At 35.1% G+C, this 25,178-nt stretch overlaps 1 protein-coding gene across 3 annotated transcripts in view; it reads left to right on the top strand.

The window, feature by feature from the left end:
• Positions 1-25,178, top strand: part of KIAA1217 (KIAA1217 ortholog) — a 455,000-nt gene that overhangs the window by 9,421 nt on the left and 420,401 nt on the right. For 2 of the 3 annotated variants that reach the window (XM_048219294.2, XM_048219292.2), the window contains exon 1: positions 19,871-23,922. The exons of the other annotated variant lie outside the window; for it this stretch is intronic. In XM_048219294.2, the coding sequence (XP_048075251.1) occupies positions 23,712-23,922 (211 nt within the window). In that variant the 5' untranslated portion in view covers positions 19,871-23,711. Of the gene's footprint in view, positions 1-19,870; positions 23,923-25,178 lie in introns of those variants that run through there. 3 annotated transcript variants of the gene reach the window in all.

Raw genomic sequence — 25,178 nt, 5'->3', positions numbered from 1 at the left:
ATAGACTGCAAGCTTTCTTTCTATGATAGCATAGTATACCGTAGTGTAGTGCGACATTACATAGTATCATATCCTATAGTATCAACGTGGGCTCTGTAGTCAGATTGCAAGGGTTTAAGTCTTGTTTTTGTTACTAGCATTTACGTTATTTAAATATTTAACATTTAACATACCCAGTTTTGTCGTTTAAAAATGAGCATAGTAACTAAAGTACGTATCTCATATATTGGTTATGAGGATTAACATGCTTAAATATATAAAGCACTGAGAATAGTAAGCATTTAAAACACATGTAATGAGTCCTTGGGAGATGTTTAATATAATTACTAATACAATCAAAAACCATGACTTTGTTTTCTTAAATTCTCTACTGCACCTAGTATATAGGGTTGCCCACAGTAGGTCACAGCAAATGTTTACTAAAAGAAGTAATAAATATTTTTTCGGGGCGCCTGGGTAGCGCAGTCGTTAAGCATCTGCCTTTGGCTCAGGGCTTGATCCTGGCGTTCCGGGATCGAGTCCCACATCAGGCTCCTGGGCTGGGAGCCTGCTTCTTCCTCTCCCACTCCCCCTGCTGTGTTCCCTCTCTCGCTGGCTGTCTCTCTGTCACATAAATAAATAAAATCTTAAAAAAAAAAAAAAAGAAGAAGTAATAAATATTTTTGATTAATGAAGTAGAGAGTCTTCTACTACAATGTAAAAATCTTTCCCAATATATTTCCTCCAGTTCCACACAGATGGCAGCATTAATTAAGACAATAATCTTGGAGCACCTGGCTGGCATAGTCAGTTAAGCATCTGACTCTTGGTTTCCTCTCAGGTCATGCTCTCGGTGGTGGGATTGAGTCCCTTATCAGGCTCTGCACTCAGTGCAGAGTCTGCTTAAGACTCTCTCTCCTTCTACTGCTCCCCACCCCATGCTCTCTCTCTCTCAAATAAATAAATCTTTAAAAAAAAAAAAAGATATATTCTCAAGGGGTGCCTGGGTGGCTCAGTCAGTAAAGCATCTGACTCTTGATCTCATGTCTTGATTTCACAATTGTGAGTTCAAGCCCTGTGTTGGACCTGGAACCTACTTAAGAAAACAAAAAGATATAACTCAGTGCAGAAATAGAAATTATTTTTGGAAGAAACAATTATTTATGTAGAAAATCCCAGAGAAGGAACAAAAAATTGTTGGAACTGATAAGCAATTATAGCAAAGATACAAGATTAATATAAAAAAGTTACTTGCTTTCCTATATACCAGCAACGAAAAATGGAATTTGTAATTAAGAACACAACACCATTTACACTAACATCAAATATTGAAATACTTGGTATAAATCTAACAAAATATGTACAGGATCTATATGAGGAAAAACTGTAAACTCTGATGAAAGAAATCAAAGAAGATCCAAATACAGAAAGAGAGATTCCATATTCATGGGTGGTAAGATTCAATGTTGTTAAGATGTCAGTTCTTTTCAAGTTGATCTATAGATTCAAAGTGATCCAAATCAAAACCCCAGTAAGTTATCTTATGGATATCAACAAACCAATTCTAATGTTTACATGAAAAGGCAAAAGACAAGAAGAGTCAACACAATACTGAAAGAAGAAGAACAAAATTGGAGGACTGACCCTACCCCTCTTTATGACTTACTGTAAAACAATGTGATGTTAGTGAAAGAATAGAAAAATTGATCAATGAAACAGAATGAATGGACGAGAATTAGACCCACACAAATAGTCCACTGATCTTTGACAACGGCAATTCAGTAGAGAAAGAATAGTCTTTTCAACTTCTGGGCATCCATATAACAAAAAATGAATCTAGACACTAACCTCACATGTTTCACAAATATTAACTCAAATTGGATCATAATCCTAAATCTACAACCCAAAACTATCAAACTTATAGAAGATAACAGGAGAAAATCTTTTAATTATTTAAGATTAATAGCAGCACTATCAATAATAGCCAAATTCTGGAAAGAGCCCAAATGTCCATTGACTAATGAATGGATAAAGAAGATGTTGTATATATATATAATATGGAATATTACTCAGCCATCAAAAAGAATGAAATCTTGCCATTTGCAATGACATGGCTGGAAATAGAATGTATTATGCTAAGTGAAATAAGTCAGTTGGAGGAAGACAAATACCATATGATTTCTCTCATATGTGGAATTTAAGAAACAAAACAGATGAACATAGAGGAAGGAGAAGAAAAATAAAACAAGATTAAAAAAAAAAAGAGGGAGGCAAACCATAAGAGACTCTTAACTATAGAGAACAAACAGGGTTGCTGAGGGGAGGTCGATAGGGGGATGGGCTAAATGGGTGATGGGCATTAAGGAAGGCATGTGTTGTGATGAGCACTGGGTGTTATATGTAAGTGATAAATCACTACATCCTACTCCTGAAATCAATACAATTAACTACCTCGAATTTAAATAAAATCTTGGAAGAAAAATAAACAAACACTTAAAAACTAAAATAAATAAAAAATATGACTTTTCCGCATATAATTTTCAATCCAGTTGAAGAAAAATATCTCAAGCAAAGATTTCTTTTCTAACAAGAGAATTCATATTAAGGGACTCTATCCTAATTGCTCTTTGCAATTATGTGGTTGGGGGGGGGTAATGAAACAGTTTCAGTCATTGATTTACCTTCTATTATTTTTTTAAATAAAGCTTGGCTTTGCGTACGTCTCTTTAAAAAAAGATTAGGTCTTAATTAAATCATGTAAGATACAGCACTAAAAGCATGGTCCATGAAAAAAGAAATCATAATTTGTACTTCATTAATATTAAAAACTTCTGCTCAGTGAAAGACACTGTCAAGATAATGAGAAGACAAGCCACTCACTGGGAGAAAATAGTTGCACAACACATATGTGTTAAAAGACTTGCATGTAACATATATAAAGAATACTTAAAACTTAATAAGAATGCAAAGAACCTATTAAGAAATAAGCGAAAGATCTGAACATACACCTCACCAAAGAAAACACATAGATGGCAAATAAGCACATGAAGTGATTCTCAACATCATTTGTCATTAGGGAATTGCAAATTAGAACAATAATAAGATACCAGTACACACCTATTAGAATGGCTAAAATTAAAAATACTGACAATACAAAAGGATGGCAAGCTCTTATCCATTGTTGGCAGGAGCATGAATGGTACACCCAGTTTTGAAGACAGTTTTGCAATTATTTACAAAATTAAACATAGTCTTACGATGTGATCTAGTGGTCACACTTATAAGTATTTTCCCAAATAGGTTGTAGATTTATGTCCACACAACAATCTTCACATTCATTTTTAATTCCCTTTCTTTTTCATAATTGTCAAAAATTGGAAAGAACCAAAACGTTCTTCAATAGATTAATGGATCAACAAATTGTGGTATATCTATACAATGGAATATTATTCAGCAATAAGAAGAAATCAGCTGTAAAACCATGGAAAGACACGGAGGACACATATTAGTAAGTGAAATAATACTGTTTGGAAAGACTGTATAATTCCAGTTTTACGACATTTTATAAAAGGTAAAAACCATAAAAACATTAAAAAGATCAGTAGTTGCTCAGTTCAAGAAGGGAAAGAAGAGGACACTCAGGATGAATAGGTGGAGCACAGGGTTATTTTTAGGGCAATGAAGTTATTCTGTATGACAGTGTGATGTCGTATATGACATTATGCATTTGGCAAAACCCATAGAACTGCACAACATAAAGAGTGGATCCTAATGCAAACTGTGGACTTCAGTTAATAATAATGTATCAATATTGGTTCATCGAGCTTAACAAATGTACCATACTAAAGCAAGATATTAAAAATAGAGAAAAATTTTAAAAAATAACAAAATTTTGTGTAAGAGACAAGGGGTATATAGGAAGTCTCTGTAGTTTCTGTCTAATTTTTCTGTAAACTTAAAAATGATCTAAAAATGAAGTCTTCTAAAATGTTTTTTTAAATAATTAAATGAAAATTCTAGATTTGAAAAGTAATCAAAATGAAGAATATTCTGAATGGTCTCAGTAGCAGGTTTGAGGTGGTAGAGAAAAGAATCAGTGAGTTTGAAAATAGGTCAATAGAAATAATTCAACCTAAATAGCAGATAGAAAAAATATTTAAGAAAAACAAACAAAACCTCAATGACCTGTTATATTGACATCCATACAATGCAAATCCCGGGGAGAGACAAGAGAGTGAAAAAGGTAGAAAATTAAAGGTCCTTATTTCCCAAATTTGATGAAAACTGTTAACCTACAGATCTAAAAATTAAATGAACCCCAAGTAGATGAAAGAGAGAGAGACATCAGTTCACACCTTGAACTATCATAGTCACACTGCTGAAAAAGCCAAAGTTGAAGAGAAAACTTTGAAAGCAGCAAGAGAAAAATAACTTATCACATAGAGTAGACTGACAAAATGATTGACATATGACATCTCAGAAGCAATTGAGACCAGAAAGTAGTGGAATGACCTTCCAAATATTGAAAGAAAAAAAATTATTAGGCAAGAATTCTATATGCAGCAAAAATATCCTTCAAAGTGCTGGGAAAATAAAGACATTATCAGACGATCAAAGACAAAAAATTTATTGCTCACAGACATCCATTATAAGAAATAGTAAAAACAAATTATTTTCATTTGAAAAGAAATGACCCCTGATAGTAACTTAAATTCAAAGGAAAAAGTGAAGAGATCAAATATGCTTAATATGTAGATAAATATAAAGACAGTTAAAATGTTTCCTTTTTTCTCTTAATTTATGTAAAAATCATAAAATTATATGAAACAATAGTGCTCTATTATTGGGATTATAACACATATACAGGCAATATATATGACAATAATGGCTCAAAGTCACTGGGGAGGATAAAGCTATATTGGAGCAAAATTGCTGTATTTCCTGGAACTTAATCAGTATTAACATGAAGTAGATTGTGATAAATTAGAATGAATATTATAATCCCTAGAGCAGTCCCTAAGAAAATAACTCAAAATAAAGTTTACCAAGAATCAAGGAATTAATAATAGTACATGAATATTTCTTAAACATTAAAGATAGTAAGGAGGAAAATAGGAAGAAAGAAACATTAAACATTTAGAAAATAAATAACAGCAGGCATAAACCTAACCCTATTAACAAATACATTAAATGTGAATAGACTAGACACTCTAATCACAAAGTAAAAAAAGTAAGGATCCAACTATCTGTTGTACGTAAGAGACTCACTTTAGATTCTAAGACATAAATAGACTGAAAGTAAAAGAACGCAGAAAGACAGACCATGCAAACAGTAACCATAAGAGATTTGAAGTGACCGTAGTCATAAAACATCAAGAAATGCTACTAGAGAAAAGGATGGTTTTTTCATAATGATAAAAGAGTCGATCAGGAAGATCTAACAATTATAAATGCACAGGCTTCTAACACCAAAAATCAAAAATATGTGAAGCATAATATGGCAGATTAAAAGGAAAAAGAGATAATTTAACAATTATATTGGCCAATTTCCAAAAGAAATACAGCGGTATATTTAATGGAAAAAGACAGATCACCCCAAAACTATGTGACTATGCCTGATATCTCAACAATGGGAGCCATAAACACTAGAACAGTATCTTTAAAGATCTGAGGAAAAAATAACTATAATTATTTTTTGTAATTTGTAAAAATTCCAGGATTTTGTACTCAGCAAATAAATCTCTCGAGAACGAGAGTAAAAGCACTAAGTTAAAAAGAGAGAAGACTCAAATAAATAAAATTAGAAATGAAAGAGAAGACATTACAACCAATACCACAGAAATACAAAGGATCATAAGAGGCTACTATGAACACTTACATGCCAACAAACTGGACAACCTAGAAGAAATGAATAAATTTTTAACAACCTTCCAGGACTGAATCATGAAGAAATAGAAAATCTGAAGATACCAATTACTTGTAAAGAGATTGAATCAGTCATTAAAAACCTCCTTACAAATAAAAGTCCAGGAACAGATGGCTTCATGGGTGAAATAGACCAAACGTGAAAGGAAAAATTAATACCAGTCCTTCTCAAACTCTTCCAAAAAATAGACAAGGAGGGAACCCTCCCAAACTCACTTTATGATGCCAGCATTACTCTGATATCAAAACCAGATGAGGTTACCACAAGAAGAGAAAATTATAGGATAATGTCCCTGATGAACATAGATGCAAAAATCCTCAACACAATATTAGCAAGCTGAATTTAACAACACATTAAAAGACTCATACACTATGATAGAGTGGAATTTATCCCAGGGATCCACAAATCAATCAATGTGATACACCACATTAACAAAATGAGGATTAAAATCATATGCTAACCTCAACAGATCTAGAAAAAGCATTTGACAGAATTCAACATCCTTTCCTGATAAAGATTCTCGACAAACAGGATATAGATAGAACACACCTCAACATAATAAAGATCACATATGACAAAGCCACGGCTGTTATCATACTTAATTAATAGTGAAAAGCTTTCAGCTTTTCCTCCAAGATCAGAAATAAAGCAAGAATGTGCAATCACTCTACTTTTTTTCAACATAATACTGGAAATCCTAGAAAGAACTATTAGAAAAGAAAAAGAAATAAAAGGCATCCAAATTGGAAAGAAAGAAGTAAAACTGTCTTTATTTCTGATGACATGATATTATATATAGAAAACCCTAAAGACTTCACCACAAAAAAAAAAACTGTTAGAATTAATCAATGAATTCAATAAAGTTTTAATATACAAAATCAATTTAAAAATCTCTTGCACTTTTTACACTAACAATGAACTATCAGAAAAAGAAATTAAAAAAATAATCTCATTTACAATAGCATCAAAAAGAATATTATCAAAAATAACATCAAAAAGCTCTTCCATGTTCCTGGGTTAGAAGAATTAATATTGTTAAAATAGCCAAACTACCCAAAGCAGTCTACAGATTCAGTGCAATCCCTATCAAAATTCCAGTGGCATTTTTCACAGAAATAGAAAAACAATCCTAACATTTGTATGGAGCCACAAAAGACCCCAAATAGGCAAAGCGATCTTAAGAAAGAAGAACAAAACTAGAGACGTCATGGTCCCTGATTTCAAACTATATTACAAAGCTATAGTAATCAAAACAGTATGGTATTGACATAAAACAGACACATAAATCAGAGGAACAGAATAGAGAGCCCAGAAATAAACCCACACATATATGGTCAATTAATTTATGACCAAGGAGCCAAGAATATATAATAGGGAAAGGACTGTCTCTTCAATAAATGATACTGGGAAAACTGGACAGCCACATGCAGAAGAATGAAATTAGACGGCTATCTTACACAATACACAAAAATCAATTGAAAATGGATTAACAATGTAAATGTAAGACCTGAAACCATAAACACTCTAGAAGAACACATGTGGTCAATTCCTTGACATTGGTCTCAGTGATGATTTTTTTGGATTTGACACCAAGAGCAAAGGCAACCAAAGCAAAAATAAACAAGTGGGACTACATCAAAATAAAAAGCTTCTACATAGCAAATGAGACCACCAACAAAAAGAAAAGGCAACATGCTAAATGAGAGAAAATATTTGCAAAAAATATATTTGATAAGAGATTAATGTCCAAAACTAAGACCTCATGCAACTCAATAGCACAAAAAACAATCTAATTTAAAAATGGGCAGATGATCTAGACATTTTCCAAAGAAGACATACAGATGATCAACATACGAGAAGATGCTCAACTTCCTTAATTATGCAAATCAAAACCACAGTGACGTATCACTTTCTGTTTGTTAGAACGGATATTATTAAAAAGATAAGACAGAGCAAGCATAGACAAGAATATGGGGAAAAGAAACACCTGTATACTGTTGGTAGGAATGTAAACTGGTTCCATCACTGTGGAAAATAATATGGAGATTCCTCGGAAACTTAGTAATATAACTACCATATGATCCAACAATTTCAATCCTGGATATTTATCCAGTAGAATGAAAAGATTAACTTAAAAAAAATCACCCCCCTATTCATTGCAGCATTATTTTCAACAGCCAAGATATGGAAACAATCTAAGTGTCCATCAGTGGATAAAGAGATAAAGAAGATGTGGTATATATATCTACAATGGAATGTTATTTGGCCATAAAAAATGAAATCATGCCATTTGCAAGAACACAGATTATGCGGAGTGAAATAAGTCAAACAGGAAAAGACAAATACCATATGATCTCCACTATATGTGGAGTTAAAACAAACACAAAAACAAGTTCATACATACAGAGAAAAGATTGGTGGGTATCAGAGGTGTTGGGGAGGGTGGAGATGGGCAAAATTGATGAAAGTTGTCAAATGGCATGAACTTCTAATTAAAAAATAAGTTATGGCGATGTAATATACAGTGTAGTGACTATAGCTAATAATACTGTATTACATATTTGAAAGTTGCTGAGAGAGTAAATCTTAAAAGTTCTTATCATCGGGCAAAAAATCCATAATTATGTATGGTGACAGATATTAACTAGACTTACTGTGGTATTCATTTTATAATATCTACAAACATTCATTTATTATGTCTAATATAATGCTGCATGTCCATTACATTTCAATTTTTAAAAATGGTTATAATGGTAAATTTTATGTTATATATGTTTTACCAAAAAAAAAGCAATTTTTAAAAAACGAAACAAAAAGAATGAGAGTAAAAGGAAGACTTTGTCTCAAAATAATAAAAAATTCAAAACGTAATCTACCAACAGGACCTCACTAAAGGAATGCACTTTGCATATCTCAGAATGACAATTTGTGATATGAGAATTAAGATTTCTTTCTTTTATTATGTGGGTTGACTTCAGGAAGTTTGAAATTCAATTATATTTCTATATAACACTAACAAATAATATAAAAGTGATCTTCTCTATAGTGCATTTAATATAAGTGATCTCTGAATATAATAAGTGATGCATAGTGTAAAACATGATTAACAGATTTAAAGTCTTAAATTAACATGAACATCATCTAAGAAAAAAACAACTGTAAACTGTTGAACTGACAATTACAATGACAGTGATGTTTAACTTTAAGTTTTTTTTTTTTTTAAAGATGAAGGCATAATTAAATCTTGGATTTCACTAGCATATGAGTAAGGAAGGGATGATTGAAATTATATTTTCTGTGGGTTTGTACTTGTTCTAAATAAAGGGGAGGGGAAAACATTGATTATTTTTAGAATTTTTAAGGATAAACATTTAAATGTCAAATGTATAAGGTAAACATAAAGAATAGAATGCATATTCCTAAACTTATTGTAGAAAAACTTACAAGAATGGAGAAGAAAAACCTTAAGCAAAGAAAAAGGAACAAAAAAAAATCAAACTAAATAAAAAGGACAAATATGAAAATAGAAATTGATCAAAATATATCAGTAATTGCAATCAATACAAATGAACTATCAATGTAAATCATTACATTAACAGCTTAAAGGGGAAAAATTATGTCCCAAAAGACTCAAAAAGAAAAATAAATCGAAAAAGCACATGGTAAATGTCAGTAGTGGTTCATGGTCAAAACTGTTAACAACTGGGAATTAAAGGAGGAAATATATTTAAGTTGAAAAAAAGAATATCTATAAAAAACCTATAGCAAATGTTTTAATGACTGTTGAATTATTAAAAGAATTATCTTTGTATTAAAGAACAAGACCAAATGCTCACTATCACCATTTGTTTTCAGCATTGTACTCCTAGTGAGCTTAGCCGTCACAGTAAAACAGGTGTAAGGGTTTCCAGAGGGAGAAACAAAAATGTCATTATTTGCTTGTTATCTACCTAGAAAATCCAGACGAATCCTTAATTATTAGAGTTAATAAGGCAGTTTAGTAAAATTGCTTCATGTAAGATCAAGCTGCAAAGTTAACTTTTAATACCAAATACAGTTGAGCAGGTGAAGAAACTGGCATTCTCATACTTTGCTGAGTAAAGAATAGAATTTTACAACCAATCGGGCAAACTAATTGTCAGCATCTGTAAAGCTAAATACAGTAGTCTTTCAACATGAATGTGTTAGCTGTAATATTTTTTATCAATGTCTTTGATCAGATTGAAGAAGTTCTCTTTGATTCTTAGTTTATTAAAATATGTTGTTATGAATGAATGTTGACTTTAGTCAGATGCTTTTTTCTGCTTCTATGGAGATGATTACATGGTTTTTCTTTGTTAGGCTGTTAAAACCATGAATTACATTGATTGATTTTCAAATGTTAGAGTACCTTTGCATTTCTGGGATATATCTCTTAACCATAAGGTATTATCATTTTATATATTGCTAGATTTAAACTGCTAAAATTATCTTAGAGACTTCTACGTGTATGTTCATGATAAATTTTGATGTATAGTTTTCTTATAGAGCCGTCTGGTTTTGGTATCATAGTGATTATGGCCTCATAGAATGAGTTATGCAATATTCCCTCTGCTTCCATCTTCTGGAAGACTGTGGGTAGAGTTTGTGCTCTATTTTCCTTACATATTTGGTATAATTCACCAATAAAGCCATTTCCAACTGGAATTTCCATCATAGTGAAGTTTTTAATCACCAATTCAATTTTTTTAAAGATTTTATTTATTTGAGGGAGTGTGAGAGCAAGACAGTGCGAGCATACACAGAGGGAAGGGAGAGAGAGACAAAGAAGCAAACGCCCCACTGAGCATGAAACCCAATGCAGGGCTCGATCCCAGGACGCTGGGATCATGACCCCAGCCGAAAGCAGATGCTTGATCGACTGAGCCATCCAGGCACCGCACCAATTCAATTTTTTTATATGAGAATACTGCGTATATCTCTTGGAGTGCATTCTGGCAGTCTGTCTCTTTAAAGCAATTTGTACATTTCATCTAGGGAGTTGAATTTGTTGGTGTAAAGCTACTCATGATAGTTCCTTTCTATGGGGATGCCCTCTCATTCCTGATATTGATAATCTGTGTAATTCTCCTTTTTTCTTGATGAGGCTGGCTAGACTATTATAAATTTTATTGATCTTTTCATAGAACTAACTTTCGCTTGCATTGATTTTTCTCTATTGCTTTTCTCTTATCTATTTCATTGATTTTTGTTCTCTATGGCTTTGCTCCTTGTTCTTATGTTTTAGTTAACTTTTTTGAAGGTGGAAGTTTAGATCATTTTTATTTTCTGCCAAATACCTATAATATAATCCTATATAAATTCTATAATACTATAACATTCCCTTTAAGCTTGCTTTAGCAACATCACTCAGATTTTTATGTCCTGTTTTCATTTTTATTCAGTTCAAGATATTTGTATAATTTTCCTAGTTATTTCTTCTCTAAGGCATAGATTATTTAGATGTTTATTGTTTAATATCCAAATGTTTGGAGATTTTTCAAATATTTCTGCTGTTGATTCCTAATTTAATTCTGTTGTGATCAGAGAACATATTCCATGTGTTTCCAGAACTCTGTGTAGCACCCTCCTGTGATTTTTTGCCCTGAAAATTATGCCTTTGCCTCCCTGAACTTTGAACTGTGTTTCGTAAACTCAGAGACAGCCGGCCTCTATGTGAGTGTCCCTTCTTTTCACTGTGGACCGGAAACCCCCCCAAACAGTACTCTGGGTCATTTGCTGCACTCACCACATTTGTTTTTATTCTCGTAAAAACCACTGTCTTGTGCTGTCTGTCGTACAATGTCTGAAAACCACCAGTTCATGTATTTTGTCTGTTTTCCTAGTTGTTTGGAAAGGAAGGGCAAATCTGATTCCTTTTACTCAGCGATTGCCAGAAGCAAGCCAATAACTGTTTAAAGTCAATTTTGTTTCCACACAAAGCAAAAAAAAAAAATGTAACTTTGAAATGACACTTTAGTAGCAGAAATAAGATAAGGTACCTAGGAATATATTTAACAAAAGACTTGCAATTTTTAGACTATTATAAAACATGATAAAGTACATTATTTAATACCTAAATAAATGGAGAAAAATATCGTGTTAATGAATATGAAGACTCAATGACATCGATTTATCTGTAGATTGAATGCAATACAAAGGAAAAAAATTTTCCCGCTTTACTGAGATAAAATTGACACATAACATTGTGTAAGTTGTGTATACAGCATGTTCATTTGACAAACACATATTGCAGAAAGTTTACCACCATAGCATTTCCTCGTTGTGCAGAGGCTTTATAGCTTGATGTAGTCCCACTTGCTTTTTTTGGCTTTTGTTGCCTTTGCTTTTGGGATCAAATCCAAGACCCATGTCAAGGAGCTCATACCCTGTTTTCTTCCAGGAGGTTTATGGTTGAAGGTCTTACGTTCAAATCTTTAATCCACTTTGAGTTGATTTTTGTACGTGTTGTAACAGAAGTCCAGTTTCATTCTTTCCCATGTGGCTGTCCAGTTTTCCCAGCACCATTTATTGAAGGGATGGTCCTTTCCCCATTATATGCTCCTTTGTCATTAATTAATTAATTGACCATATATGTGTGGGTTTATTCTGGGCATTCTATTCTGTTCCATTATTCCATGTGTCTGTTTTTATACCAACACCATATTGTTTTGATTACTCTCACTTTGTAATATCATTTGAAATCAGGGAGCATGACGCCTCTAGCTTTGTTCTTCTTTCAGTTCTTCTTTCTTTCTTTTTTTTTTTTTTTTTTTTAAAGATTTTATTTATATATTTGACAGAGAGAGACAGCCAGCGAGAGAGGGAACACAGCAGGGGGAGTGGGAGAGGAAGAAGCAGGCTCATAGCAGAGGAGCCTGATGTGGGACTCGATCCCGGTACACCAGGATCACGCCCTGAGCCGAAGGCAGACGCTTTAACGACTGCGCTACCCAGGCGCCCCTTTCAGTTCTTCTTTCTTAAGATTGCTTTGCCTATTTGGGATCTTTTGTGGCTCCATACAAATGTTAGGATTTTTCTATTTCTGTGAAAAATTGCCACTGGAATTTTGATAGGGATTGCATTGAATCTGTAGATTGCTTTGATATTTTAACATAATTAATTCTTCTAATTCATGTGCACAAAATATCTTTCCATTTATTTGTGTTCTTTCTTAATTTCTTTCATCAATGTCTTATGGTTTTCATTGTGTAGGTCTTTCACCTGCTTGGGTATATTTATTCCTAAGTATTTTATTATTTTTGATGCTACTGTAAATGACATTAATTTCTCTTTCTGATAGTTTATTATCAGTACACAGAAATGCAATGGATTTTTTAATTGATTTTGTATACTGCAAAGTTACTGAATTCATTGATTTGTTTTAACTGTTTTTGGGTACGGTCTTCAGAATTTCTCATATCCTGTTGTCTGACATAGAGACAATTTTACTTCTTTCTTTCCAATTTGGATGACTTTTATTCCTTTTTCTTTTTTAATTGCTCTGTTTAGGACTTTTAGTACATGTTGAGTAAAAGCGGACAGAGTAAACATTCTTGTTTTATTTCTAATCTGAGAAGAAACACTTTTAGCTTTTCACTCCAGAGTATGATAGTAGCTGTGGCTTTATCATATATGGCCTTTGTTATCTTGAGGTATAGTCTGTCTATACTCCATTTGTTGAGAATTTTTATCATGAGAGGATGTTGAATTTTGTCAAATGCTTTTTCTGTATCTCTTGAGATAAGCAAATGATTTTTATCCTTCATTTCATTAATGTGGTTTGTCACATGATTGATTTGTAAATGTTGAACCATCTTTGCATCCCATGAATATGTCCCACCTGATCGTGACATGTGATCCCTTTAATGTATTGAATTTTGTTTGTTAATTTTTGCCTCTATGTTTATGAAGGATATGGGTCTATAGTTTCCTTTTCTGGTAATGTCTTTGCCTGGTTTTAGTATTAGGATAATGATGACCTTGTAAAATAAGTTTGGGAGTGTTCCCTCCTTTTCTCCTTTTTGGAAGAGTGTGAGTTGAATTGGTATTAAATCTTTCAAAAGCTTGGTAGAATTTACCTATGAAGCCCTCTGTCCTGAACTTTTCTTTGTTATGACCAGTGAAAAAAAATGTCATGGTTTTTGCTTTGTGTGGAACTTAGCAAGATGTTTATAAAATTTGCATATTAGAGCAAAGGTCTAAGAATACCCAAGGCACACCTTAAGAGACCCATTGTCCTAAATGAAATAAGTCAGATGGAGAAAAACAAGTTTCACTTATATGTGGAATCTAAAAAACAAATGAATAAACCAACAAACAAAAGGCAAAATCAGACCTATAAATAAAGAAAACAAACCAGTAGTCGCCAGAGGGGAGGCAGTGGGGTGATGGTCAAAATGGTGAAGGCGAGTAGGAGATCTAGGCTTCCACTTATGAATGAATAAGTGAGGAGAATAAAATTTAAAGCATAGGGAACATAGTCAATGGTATTATAATAGCGTTGCATGGTGATAGATGGTGGCTACCCTTTTGGTGAGCACAGCATAACATCTGCAGTTGTTGAATCGCCGTCTTGTGCATTTGAAACTAATGTAACATTGTGTGTCAACTACCCTCAAGTTTAAAAGAAAAAAAGACTCATTGCTCAATGAGATATCAAGATTTATAATGAGTCAGATTTGAACAATCTCTGCAGATAGATTGGGTTTTTCAACCTCCCTAGATACCTATAATTTATTTCTCCAAGCCTCAGTTTTTTCATCCACATAATGACAGTGCCCACTTCACAAGCTAATGATAAGGCATGAATTGGTTACCGTGTGTAGAGTGCTTAGAACAGTGTCTGGTATGTCAGCATGTATTAGTCATTTTTATTATGATTTAGCTCTGATTATGAAGAGAGCCTAGCACAGAGATGGACAACTAGATTAAAAAAAAAAAAAAAATGTTCAGGGGCGCCTGGGTGGCACAGCGGTTAAGCGTCTGCCTTCGGCTCAGGACATGATCCTGGCGTTCTGGGATCGAGCCCCACATCAGGCTCCTCCACTGGGAGCCTGCTTCTTCCTCTCCCACTCCCCCTGCTTGTGTTCCCTCTCTCGCTGGCTGTCTCTATCTCTGTCAAATAAATAAATAAAATCTTTAAAAAATAATAAAATAAATAAAATAAAAAAATGTTCAAGAACCCATTAAAGACTCACACAAAAATAGAAGCTAATCAATGACAAAGCTGATTCTTTAGATTCATGGGAAAAGGTGGATTGTGGTGTAGTCTAATTGATTGTTGATTACCCATATGGAAAAAGTGAAACCAGATCCTTTCCTCACACTAAAACAAGCAAACAAACAAGCATATGTTCACTAACTGCAGAATGTGATATGTTCATTCATTGTATTATATTCATGTCATGGACTACTATCCAAAGTCAAAATAAATGAATTACAGTATATCTGATACATATATATATATAAATCTCAAAAAAAATAATTCTGAACCTCAAAGTAAGTCACAGAAGGGCAAATTCTATTTGAAGTCATTTACATAAAGTAAGAGCAAATCTAAGCAATATATTGTTTAGAACTGTGGACGCCTTTGTAAAACTACGAAGAAAAACTATAGAATCATTGAAACGAAGTCCAAGGAAGCTATCGCTTCTGGGTTCAGGGGGCATGTGGCCAATTGGGAGCATGCAGAAGACTTCAGATTTTTCAAAGGTAGTGTTTTATTTCTGAAGCATGGCAATGGGCATATGTGTGTTCTTGTACCATTTGGATCTATACACTTCAGTATATAACTTCTTTATACTTAAAATTTGTTTTCAATTATCAGAGGAATACCGAAAAATTCTAAATATCATTTTTGGCATATCAGTAGCTTGCTGCTTCCATCATTAAGTGTTATATTTGTTATTTTAAAATTGCCTTAACCTAAAAAAATATTCTAAGTTATAAATTTCCCATGAAGAGCCTTTCCAGAAAGCAGGCTTTCAGTGGGTTAAAATTAGGGGTCTCTTGAGGACGTAAAAAGAGATGTCAGGGAAGAAGCCGGAAGTGAAAGGAGCCCAGGGCTACGAAGTGACATTAAAATATAATGGAAAATAAACTTGTATTTCACAGTTTTCTTAACTGTTCATAAGTGAATACACTTTTTTGTCTATGAGTTGTTTTAGAGAGGAAAAGAATCATATGAGCAATCCTTCCTTCAAATGAAGATGGAAGACACTTCAAAAAGAGATCTTTAGAGCCTCATGTGGTTTTGTAAATTAGAAGTGTTAAAAGAGGAGAAACACCCAACTTCTCTTTAAGATAGATGCTGTTCTGTTTCTCTACATAAATATCTATATTGCCTTGTTTGCGAGCACCGGTCTGCAGAGATATGAGGGTTATAGACTATTTTCTCACAGCATGGAGTAAATTCTTCCTTTCATTCACTCTAAAGAGTATTCAGGGTCTGGTGCAAACTTCTTTTTTTTCCACAAAAACAAGTGCAGGGTGCTCAGTGGGTCTTTATTTATTTAGAAAAAATAAAGCACTCTACTGCAGGAGCTTCTGTAAAATATAATTCACTGCAAATTTTGGAAAATAGGGGCCAAAGGATTTGCTAGGAAAGATTCTGAAGCTTTGGGGGGTAATCTCTCTCCCGTTTTGAGGAGAGTTTGCTATGCCTTCCAAGAAAAAGAGATTCTCTCCAGGGAGAGCCAAAGGCCAGTGCCAGAGAACGAAAGAGCCAGGAGACAATTTCTGGAAAGGTGGCTTCAGAGTCCTTTTGAGACAAATCCATCTTTAACCTTTCTTGCTCATTGCTATTGGTGTGGTAATTTGTGTTTGTCTTTTTCAAGAAGGAGAGAGAATGGAATTAAGTTCCTTTACAAGGGTTTGTATTATCTGTTTTGCAGTGTGGCTGGTGTGATAGTGCACGGGGGTCATGTTGGGTCTACCAGGCAGCCATGGTTAGGCCGCAGTGAGAAAATCACGTCTCTCCTCTGGTAGCAGGATGACTCTGGACATCTCCTTAAATTCAGCTTGTGAAAAAAGAATTTGCATTTCCCAAGCTACAGAAAGTTGGAGAGACAGACAAGGTAGACCTTTGTCTAGCCCTAGGTTCACAAGGGGGAAATAGAGTATCAAATGTGTGCAAATTGGAATTTGAATTATTTTTTCTTGCAAGAAAATATACATAATATTAAGTTTACCATTTAGGCCATTTTTATTTTTATTTTTTATTTATCTTTAAAGATTTATTTAGTTATTTTTGATAGGGAGCATGCACAAGCAGGGGGAGGGGCAGAGAGAGGGAGAGAGAGAGAGAGAAAATCTCCAGCAGACTCCCCGCTGAGTGTGGAGCCTGACATGGGGCTCAATCCCATGACCCTGAGATCATGACCTGAGCCAAAATCAAGAGTCAGACACTTAACCAACTGAGCCATGCAAGCCATCCCCATTTTGGCCATTTTTAAATGTAGAGTTCTGTGGCATTACAGTGCATTCTCATTGTTGTGGAACCATCAACACCAGCCATCTCCGGAACATTCTCACTTCTTCTGTTGAAACTCTCTACTCACAAAATGTTCACCCTCCAGTCCACCCTTCCTCCAGCCCCAGTGTTCTTTCTTTCTCTATGTATTTGACTACTCTATGTACTTCCTGTAAATGGGATCATGTAATATTTGTTCTTTTATGTCTGGCTTATTTTACTTAGCATAGTGTCCTCAAGGTTCATTCAGGTTGTTACAGCACATGCCAGAATTTCCTTCCTTTTTAAAGGTTGAATAATATTTCATTATTATTATATGCATGTACCACATTTTGTTTATCCACTCATCCATCGATGGACACTTGGGTTGCTTCCACCTTTTGGCTACTGTGAATAATATACTGCTGTGAACATGGGTGTACAAATATCTGCCCCAGTTCCTGCTTTCATTTCTTTTGGGTGTATCCTCAGAAATGGAATTATTGGATCATAAGGTAAATCTATGTTTAATTCTTTGAGGAACCACCACCACCATTTTCCACAGTTGGCTGCACAATTTTATATTCCCACCAATAGTGCACAAGGATTTCAGTTTCTTCACATCTTTGATAACACTTATTATTTTCTGATTTTTTTTTGTCATAATTATCCTAACGGTTGTGAAGTGGTGTCTCATTGTGGTTTTGATTTACATTTCCCTAATGATTTGTGGTACTGCATCTTTTTGTGTGTTTATTGGCTTTTAATTTTTAAATCTCTATGATCTAATAATATTCAAAGAAAAGAGCCATTTCCTAATTTTTTTACTTTTTTTGATGCCTGGTTTCTTTATTTTGCATAAAATTTACTGAGGTTTTAATAAAGAGAAAAAGGATATGTAATCTTTAAACACATTTGAAGTCAACAATATGTGTTGTCTTTGTTAGTAGATCACATGACTTTCATGATGTTTAATGGATGCACTTTCTCTTAACTCATCTTTCATCAAAAGTTAATTGAACATCGGTCACCTGGGTGGCTCAGTAGGTTAAGTGTCCAACTCTTGATTTCAGCTCAGGTCATGATCTCAGGGTCATGAGATTGAGTCCCAGGTCCAGCTCTGTGCTCACCATCTCTCTCTCTCTCTCTCTCTCCCTCTGCCCCTCCCCCTACTTGTATACTCGCTCTCTCTCCTAAATAAATAAATAAAATCTTTTTTAAAAAGTTAATTCAACAGAACACTAAGATGTTATTTTATCTTCATGTTTTGATTAAAAGTTATTAACAAATTTTTAAAAAGTTAATTGAACATGTAAAATTTCCCCAGTAGGTTTAGCACATTGTTAATTTTATTCAATTTTGCTCTTTCACATCATGATTAGTTCTACCCCCTACTTCCACTAAATCAAAGCCTATGGGAACCAGAAAGGTATCTCAGAAAAGCATCACATGTCTGTTGAACTAACTGTCATTCCATATTTGCACAAGTGCCTACAAGTTCCGAAATAACCTCTTCTTTCTTTCTTTTTTAAGATTTGGCTTTAATTAACCTCAAAAATTCAATATGTTGGATGTTTCATAATAATTAAGAACTTTGAGCAAGATAATTTGAAATTATACAAATGAAGACCCGTCACCTTCTTAAGTTCTAGCAAGAGACTTCATAAGCTCATCCACTTGTCAAATAAGCATTGTGATGCCTCTTCACTCCTTGAAGTCTTCAGTTTTCTCTGTTGTTTTCCTCCTCAGAGCTACGTAGTTCTAATTAGAATTCTTTTCAAAGGAAGAGGGTGTAGTTTTCTATCAGCATTGCCTTGTTTGCAGTTTGGAGTGAGTAAAGGGTACCACTCATTAGAATTACAAGTATTTAGAACCTTGTGGGCACACCTGAATACACTATTTTTACTAAGTTACTCATAGGAATGACTTTTAGACTGTCCAACAATTTCGGGTAGTTACACCTTAAGTTGTACCTTCAATAATACCACTGAAGGCCAGCCTAATAAGAAATGGCTTCCTTTTACTTCAGAATTCTAATCTTAAATATAAAATTTCAACTTGCACTTAGAGCTGATGCAACTCTTAAAATAGAACATGGAAAACCTTCTGTGACTACAAAATTCCAGCCTCCATCACACAACCTGGCTGTCTAACACATTTTTGTACAACTTTTCCAAGCAGCTTCCAAATCTACTGTTGTTTCAGATAAGTCATTCAGTCTTCTATGTATGGGAGTGTTTTGCAATAAAAACCAGAGAAGTTCTTCTTGGCATTGACAGTCTTATAATTTTGAGATTCTTTTACAATATAGAAGTGCAGATGGGTGACATCATGGTATAAAACAACTTTTATTGGACTCATAAGAAATGCCTCTTAAAGGATTCTTAGAAATTAGAGTTGTTATAATGAATCATCGAACTTTACATCAGAAACCAGGGATGTACTGTATGGTGACTAACATAATATAAAAAAAAAAAAACATAAAAAAAAGAAATTAGAGTTGTTAAGTCAAGAAATCTTTGTAGCATTTAACCAGGAAATTGAGGAATCTCAACTTACAAGTGTTTGTCTTGAATCTATGAAGCAAGAAAAATTGTACAAGTCAAGTTCAGACTGCAGGTTTGGCTATCCTTGTGCTCACACCATACCTCTCTCCATGTGGCAACCTATGTACATTAACTATTGGTACTAAATGGCAACACATGACATAATCCAGCTAGCCAAAGAGCTGGGTGCTACTCCTGTCCTCCTGCATTTCGTAATTAAGTGAGAATCAATATTGGGTGCTCGTGAAGTCCATCTGAGACTCTCCTCAAGTCCCTGAATGTGATGTAAGGTCCAAATAATAGAGTGAGGTAATTTGAGAAATTGTTCACATCTATTTTTGGAGCCAGAATGCAAAGAGCACTCATCTAGACATAGAGGGAGGCAAGGAATCCATACAGCAGGTTTTAGTCAAGGAGACAGCAATCAAAATGATATTGTCATTCACAAATGGCTAATTAGCTGCTATAGAGCAGGGATCAACAAACTATGCTTAACTTTCTCTGGACAGCTGTTTTTGTAAATAAAGTTTTATTGGAACAAAGCCTTGCCCAATCATTTCTGCTTTCACACTCTGAGAGCAAAACTGAATAGTTGCAACAGGGACCATATGGCCCACAAAACTGAAAATATTTACTGGCTGGCCTCTTACAGAAAAAGTTTGCTGATCACAGCTATGGAAAGATTTCGCTAGGATACCAAAGCAAAGTTTAGTCAGGACGAAGAGGAAAATTGGTCATTTATAACCATACAGATTATTACCTTTAATTCATGTGTTATTTTACAATCATCCACGTGCTTTCGTATTTCTTATCTCACTTGAGTGTTGCCATAAACAGAGCAGATACTATGACACCTTAGTGATTTGGTCTTGAGAGGTGAAGGGACTTCTCTGTGGTTACACGACAAATTAGGGTATCCGTTCCTAGGTGTATGAACAGGGTGAGCTTAAGTCATACAGATCTTACCAAGTAGTTTTGCTTGACACCTCGCCAGAAAGCCAGATCAGGAGGCAGGGATGGGAAAGGTCAAGAGGCCTGGGCAAAGCTCAGACTGGGCCATGGGCAATCCCTAGGAGAGCATTGATGCCACTGTTGAGTTCTTCCACTGACGTTGACCTCCATGAGCTTATGGGTTCCACGTGAAACTGCTCACTCACACCCTCCAGACTGCTGCTCTCTCCATCTGCTGCCCAACACAGGATGGTATGCTTCTAGATTGGAGCAGCTTGATCCCCATGACGCTAAACTCAGGCAGCCATCCTAGCCCCAGCTCTTGTAGCTATGGGGTTGCGGCGCATTTGGGCATCTGGCACATGACATCTGAAAGGGCAGAGGCACTTTTCCCAGGTACCACTGTGACTGAACAATCCCTAAATGTCCACACTCAGTGCATGGTATGGATTGCAGCTGGACTTTCCGATTCCTAGAGAAGAGGGCAGAACATGGGGTCAGATGAACTGAGTTCAGGGGCGCCTGTGTGGCTCAGTCGTTAAGCGTCTGCCTTCGGCTCAGGGCGTGATCCTGGGGTCGTGGGATCGAGCCCCACATCAGGCTCCTCCGCTGGGAAGCCTGCTTCTTCCTCTCCCACTCCCCCTGCCTGTGTTCCCTCTCTCCCTGGCTGTCTCTCTCTGTTAAATAAATAAATAAAATCTTAAAAAAAAAAAAAAAAGATGAACTGAGTTCAAATCCCAGCTTCGGTATGAATTATACATGAGATTTCAGGTGAATTTCTAGACCTGTGAGTATTTTGTTTTATTCATCTGTAAAATGGGATACGAATAGTACCTGCCTCTTAGGGTGGCTGTGAGGGTGACTTAGAACAGTTTGGGAAGGTCATAAATACACAGTGAGTGTTAACCATCCCTATTAACAATCATCACTGTCTCGAGGAGAGCTGGGGCCCCGTAGCAGCCTATAGTTTTCATCGTGAGGGGCATCTTTATTGTCTTCCTGGTACTTGTTGCCTTTACATCCTTAATTGCATGTGAATTGTCAAGTGCATCTTCTCGGTCACCCAAAGGATGTCCTGCAGGTTGGAAAGAAGATAGAACTTAGGAGAACCCACCTTCTGTCTACAGCACCAAGGTGCTGGCACTGCGAAGATACTGATCACTCGAGCTTCTAAAGCAGAGTGTGGCTGACTGTGAATCTTTGGAAGGTTAGCGTAAAGAAATTCACATTTATTGAGCTCCGTCATGTGCCAGACAAGGTGCGGAATTGTCACTTCAGTTGAATCACTGTCTCAATCTTATTGATGAGGAAAAAACTTGCCCAAGGCTGAGCCCAATTTAGAATTTAGAAGTAACTTCATGTCCAATTGATTCCAAAATATATACTCTTTCCAGCACATAATTCTGCCTCTGATAAAGTGCTAAGTAGCTGTGCATTTATCAACTATAAATGGGGAATGGCATGGTATTTACACTTGGAGTGGAGTCGTATGATCACATATTCACAGAACCTTTTTATAGTTCAGAGAGAGTTTGTGTAGACTCTCCCTAAGGGAACACAGAATAATTGAGGTTGGAAACAGCTTAACCCCAAGTCATAAAAACCACTGACAGGGGAAACCAAGAGGAAAATGGTTACCCTTATTGGAGAGGGGGTTGTGTGCTCCTGGTACCGGCTATGTGTTCAGTTGGTGAAGGGAATGTTTTCATTCTAGAAAATATGACCTCTTGAACACTTTATTTTTATATCACTCTTGGTCTTTTAGAAAGCATGGTAATTACAAGCATTCATTTGTTCATTAGAATAAAGTCTAAGCTCTTTAAAAAGTAAAATAATTTATGGGGCAGCTGGGTGGCTCAGTGGGTTAAGTGTTGGATTCTTGGTTTCGGCTCAGGTCATGATCCTCAGGGTCATGATCTGAGGATCGTGAGATCGAGCCCCACGTCCGGTTCCAAGCTAAGTGGGGAGTCTGCTGGAGATTCTCTCTCTCCCTCTCCCTCTGCCCCTCCTTCTGCATTTTCTCTAAAATAAATAAATAAATCATAAAAAATGGAAAATAATTTATATCTCTTCCCCAGACTCCTCCGCACCTCACTGCACACACATGCACACAACTCATGCACAAACACACACGGCCAATGTCACAAGGACACACAATTCTTCTTATCAATTAGTAGGTACCCCATAGTAGCCCAGACAGGTATGGAAATGATATTCTTCTCTTTCTTTCTTTTCCACGGTGCTATGCATGTTCTATAAACAGCAGAAGTAATTATATAGGTGGGCATTTGCTACACGGTCAACTTTTGGAGTATAATATAAGAATGTGCTAAGGCGAGGAAATATTTGCTTGAACTAATGCCTGGAAACCGAATGTGGTACGTACTTCATAGTAATATAAACCGCACATCTGGTTCATTGTCGTATATTGCACCTGAGTGGGTGGGGTAATATTTACATTCATTTTCCACTTTTAGGCTGTCCGTCCGGTGTCTAGTGTGTGCATGCTAGGAAGTTCCGTGTGTGTGTGTCTTTTACGTTGCATATTCCAGCATCTGCCGTTCACTCCGACTTGGAGCATTTCCCATTGCAAAACCGGGGTCTTCGAAGCACACATTGACATTCCACAGGTCTAGTAAATGGGCTATGTGGCTGCATGATGCTTTTTGTTTAAAAGAAATCCAGTGGCAGCCTAGCACTTTCTGTACAGCTGCACTTTCCGCCGTCACTGTGGCAGTTGAAGAGTGAAGCTCAAAGGAATTTTTAGAATCTGCTGCCCCAGCAGGTAACATTCTGGGGTTGGTTCTTTTTATTGTTGTTTTTTTTTCTGCTGTTTAAAATGTCCAAACCTTCTCGCTTGGCTAGACCTTTCTTTGCTAATGCAGCGTCTAAGCTGCCATCACCTCGAAGGGACGATTTGAACAGCAAACAGAAAAAAATCAGTGTGGGTGAGAAGATTTTGGGAACTGAAAGTGAAGGGAATTTGGTCAAACAGCAGCAGGTGCAAACGGCAGCCTCTCCTGCTCAGCGGAAGGCTTCACCATACAAAGGTAATGTCTTAAATCTGCTGCTTTTGTCAGCTTATGCTTAGAAACTTCTTTCTTAATAATACTGCCAGATAACTTAAATGAAGGAGACTTTTTATGGTTTCAAACACTTAGGCGATTGTGTGAGGGTGACATTTTCTAAACTCCTGGAGTATGTTGCTAAAATAACCAATAATGAGGAAGAAGGAGGTAATAGGACCTTCCTTCATTAATTAAGGAATGATAAAAGAAAAATGGAGTGTTTTCACTTCTTTTTGAGAATGACGGGTTTTATTCTTAGTGGTGTTTCATAGTCTCTCATAATCCAGGTATACTCATGGGAAGTTTCTTTTTTTGTTGCTTTAAGCAGTAAAAAAAGAAGGGGCATGTCCTAAAACCACATCATTAACTGGCCAAAGAATTTTTGCATGCTTAATTTTTTGCAGTCTCTTTTAAAAATGAATTTGTGTCTGAAATGATCATCTAACAGCAGGATTCCCTGCCAAGCATGACAAAAATCTCTGCTAGCATTGTTACCTGGAACATTTAAGTGAGAGTTCTGAGCTGCATATCACTTAGCAAAAATATTGTTGACTATTTGACCTGGAATTGAAAAATATGGTGACCAAACTATTATTATTTTAGGGTCCATAATCACAGAGGGCAATGAAATCACAGCTTAAAATATAATAATAATTTTCTCCTTTATACCAAGAACTACATATTAAATCACCAAGTAACAGTTATATTAGATATTTTTTTAAATTACATTTTGAACTCTCTATCAGATACGTAATTTTTGATATTGTGATTTTATAGTAAAATAAAAAAATGTTTTAATAGTCTCGTTTTTATAATTGGAAGTTTTTACTTTATAGAAAAAAATCAATTCATTTTATAATTTTAATCCTGACCGCTTCTCTATTAAAAGCTATTACAAATGAATATGCAGTGATACATTTTTGTGCCATGTACTAGTTCAAAGATGCAAATTTCTGTCCGGAAAATTTTAATTGTTTTCTTAACTTGGCTTATTATTGTTTTATCCACTTTGATCAATAGAATGCTTGTACAATAACTATTTTATTAACCAAAATACTTTATAAGAGATACATATAATGAACACTTTAGAGGTATTGATGACAGTTGCTTAATAGAATGAATTTTGACCACTTAAAAGGAAAGTTCTCTTTGATATTGTAATATGTGTTAAAGTCTGAAAAAATTCTTCTAAAAAAGGAATTGCAGCCACCTCAAGTTGAAAAGTATCCAGACATTTA

The sequence above is a fragment of the Ursus arctos genome, unplaced genomic scaffold, assembly GCF_023065955.2.
Source record: "Ursus arctos isolate Adak ecotype North America unplaced genomic scaffold, UrsArc2.0 scaffold_30, whole genome shotgun sequence".
In the NCBI taxonomy this organism is placed as follows: Eukaryota; Metazoa; Chordata; class Mammalia; order Carnivora; family Ursidae; genus Ursus; species Ursus arctos.
Note: the sequence above shows the minus strand (reverse complement) of the source record. Positions and strands in the feature narration are given on the sequence as shown.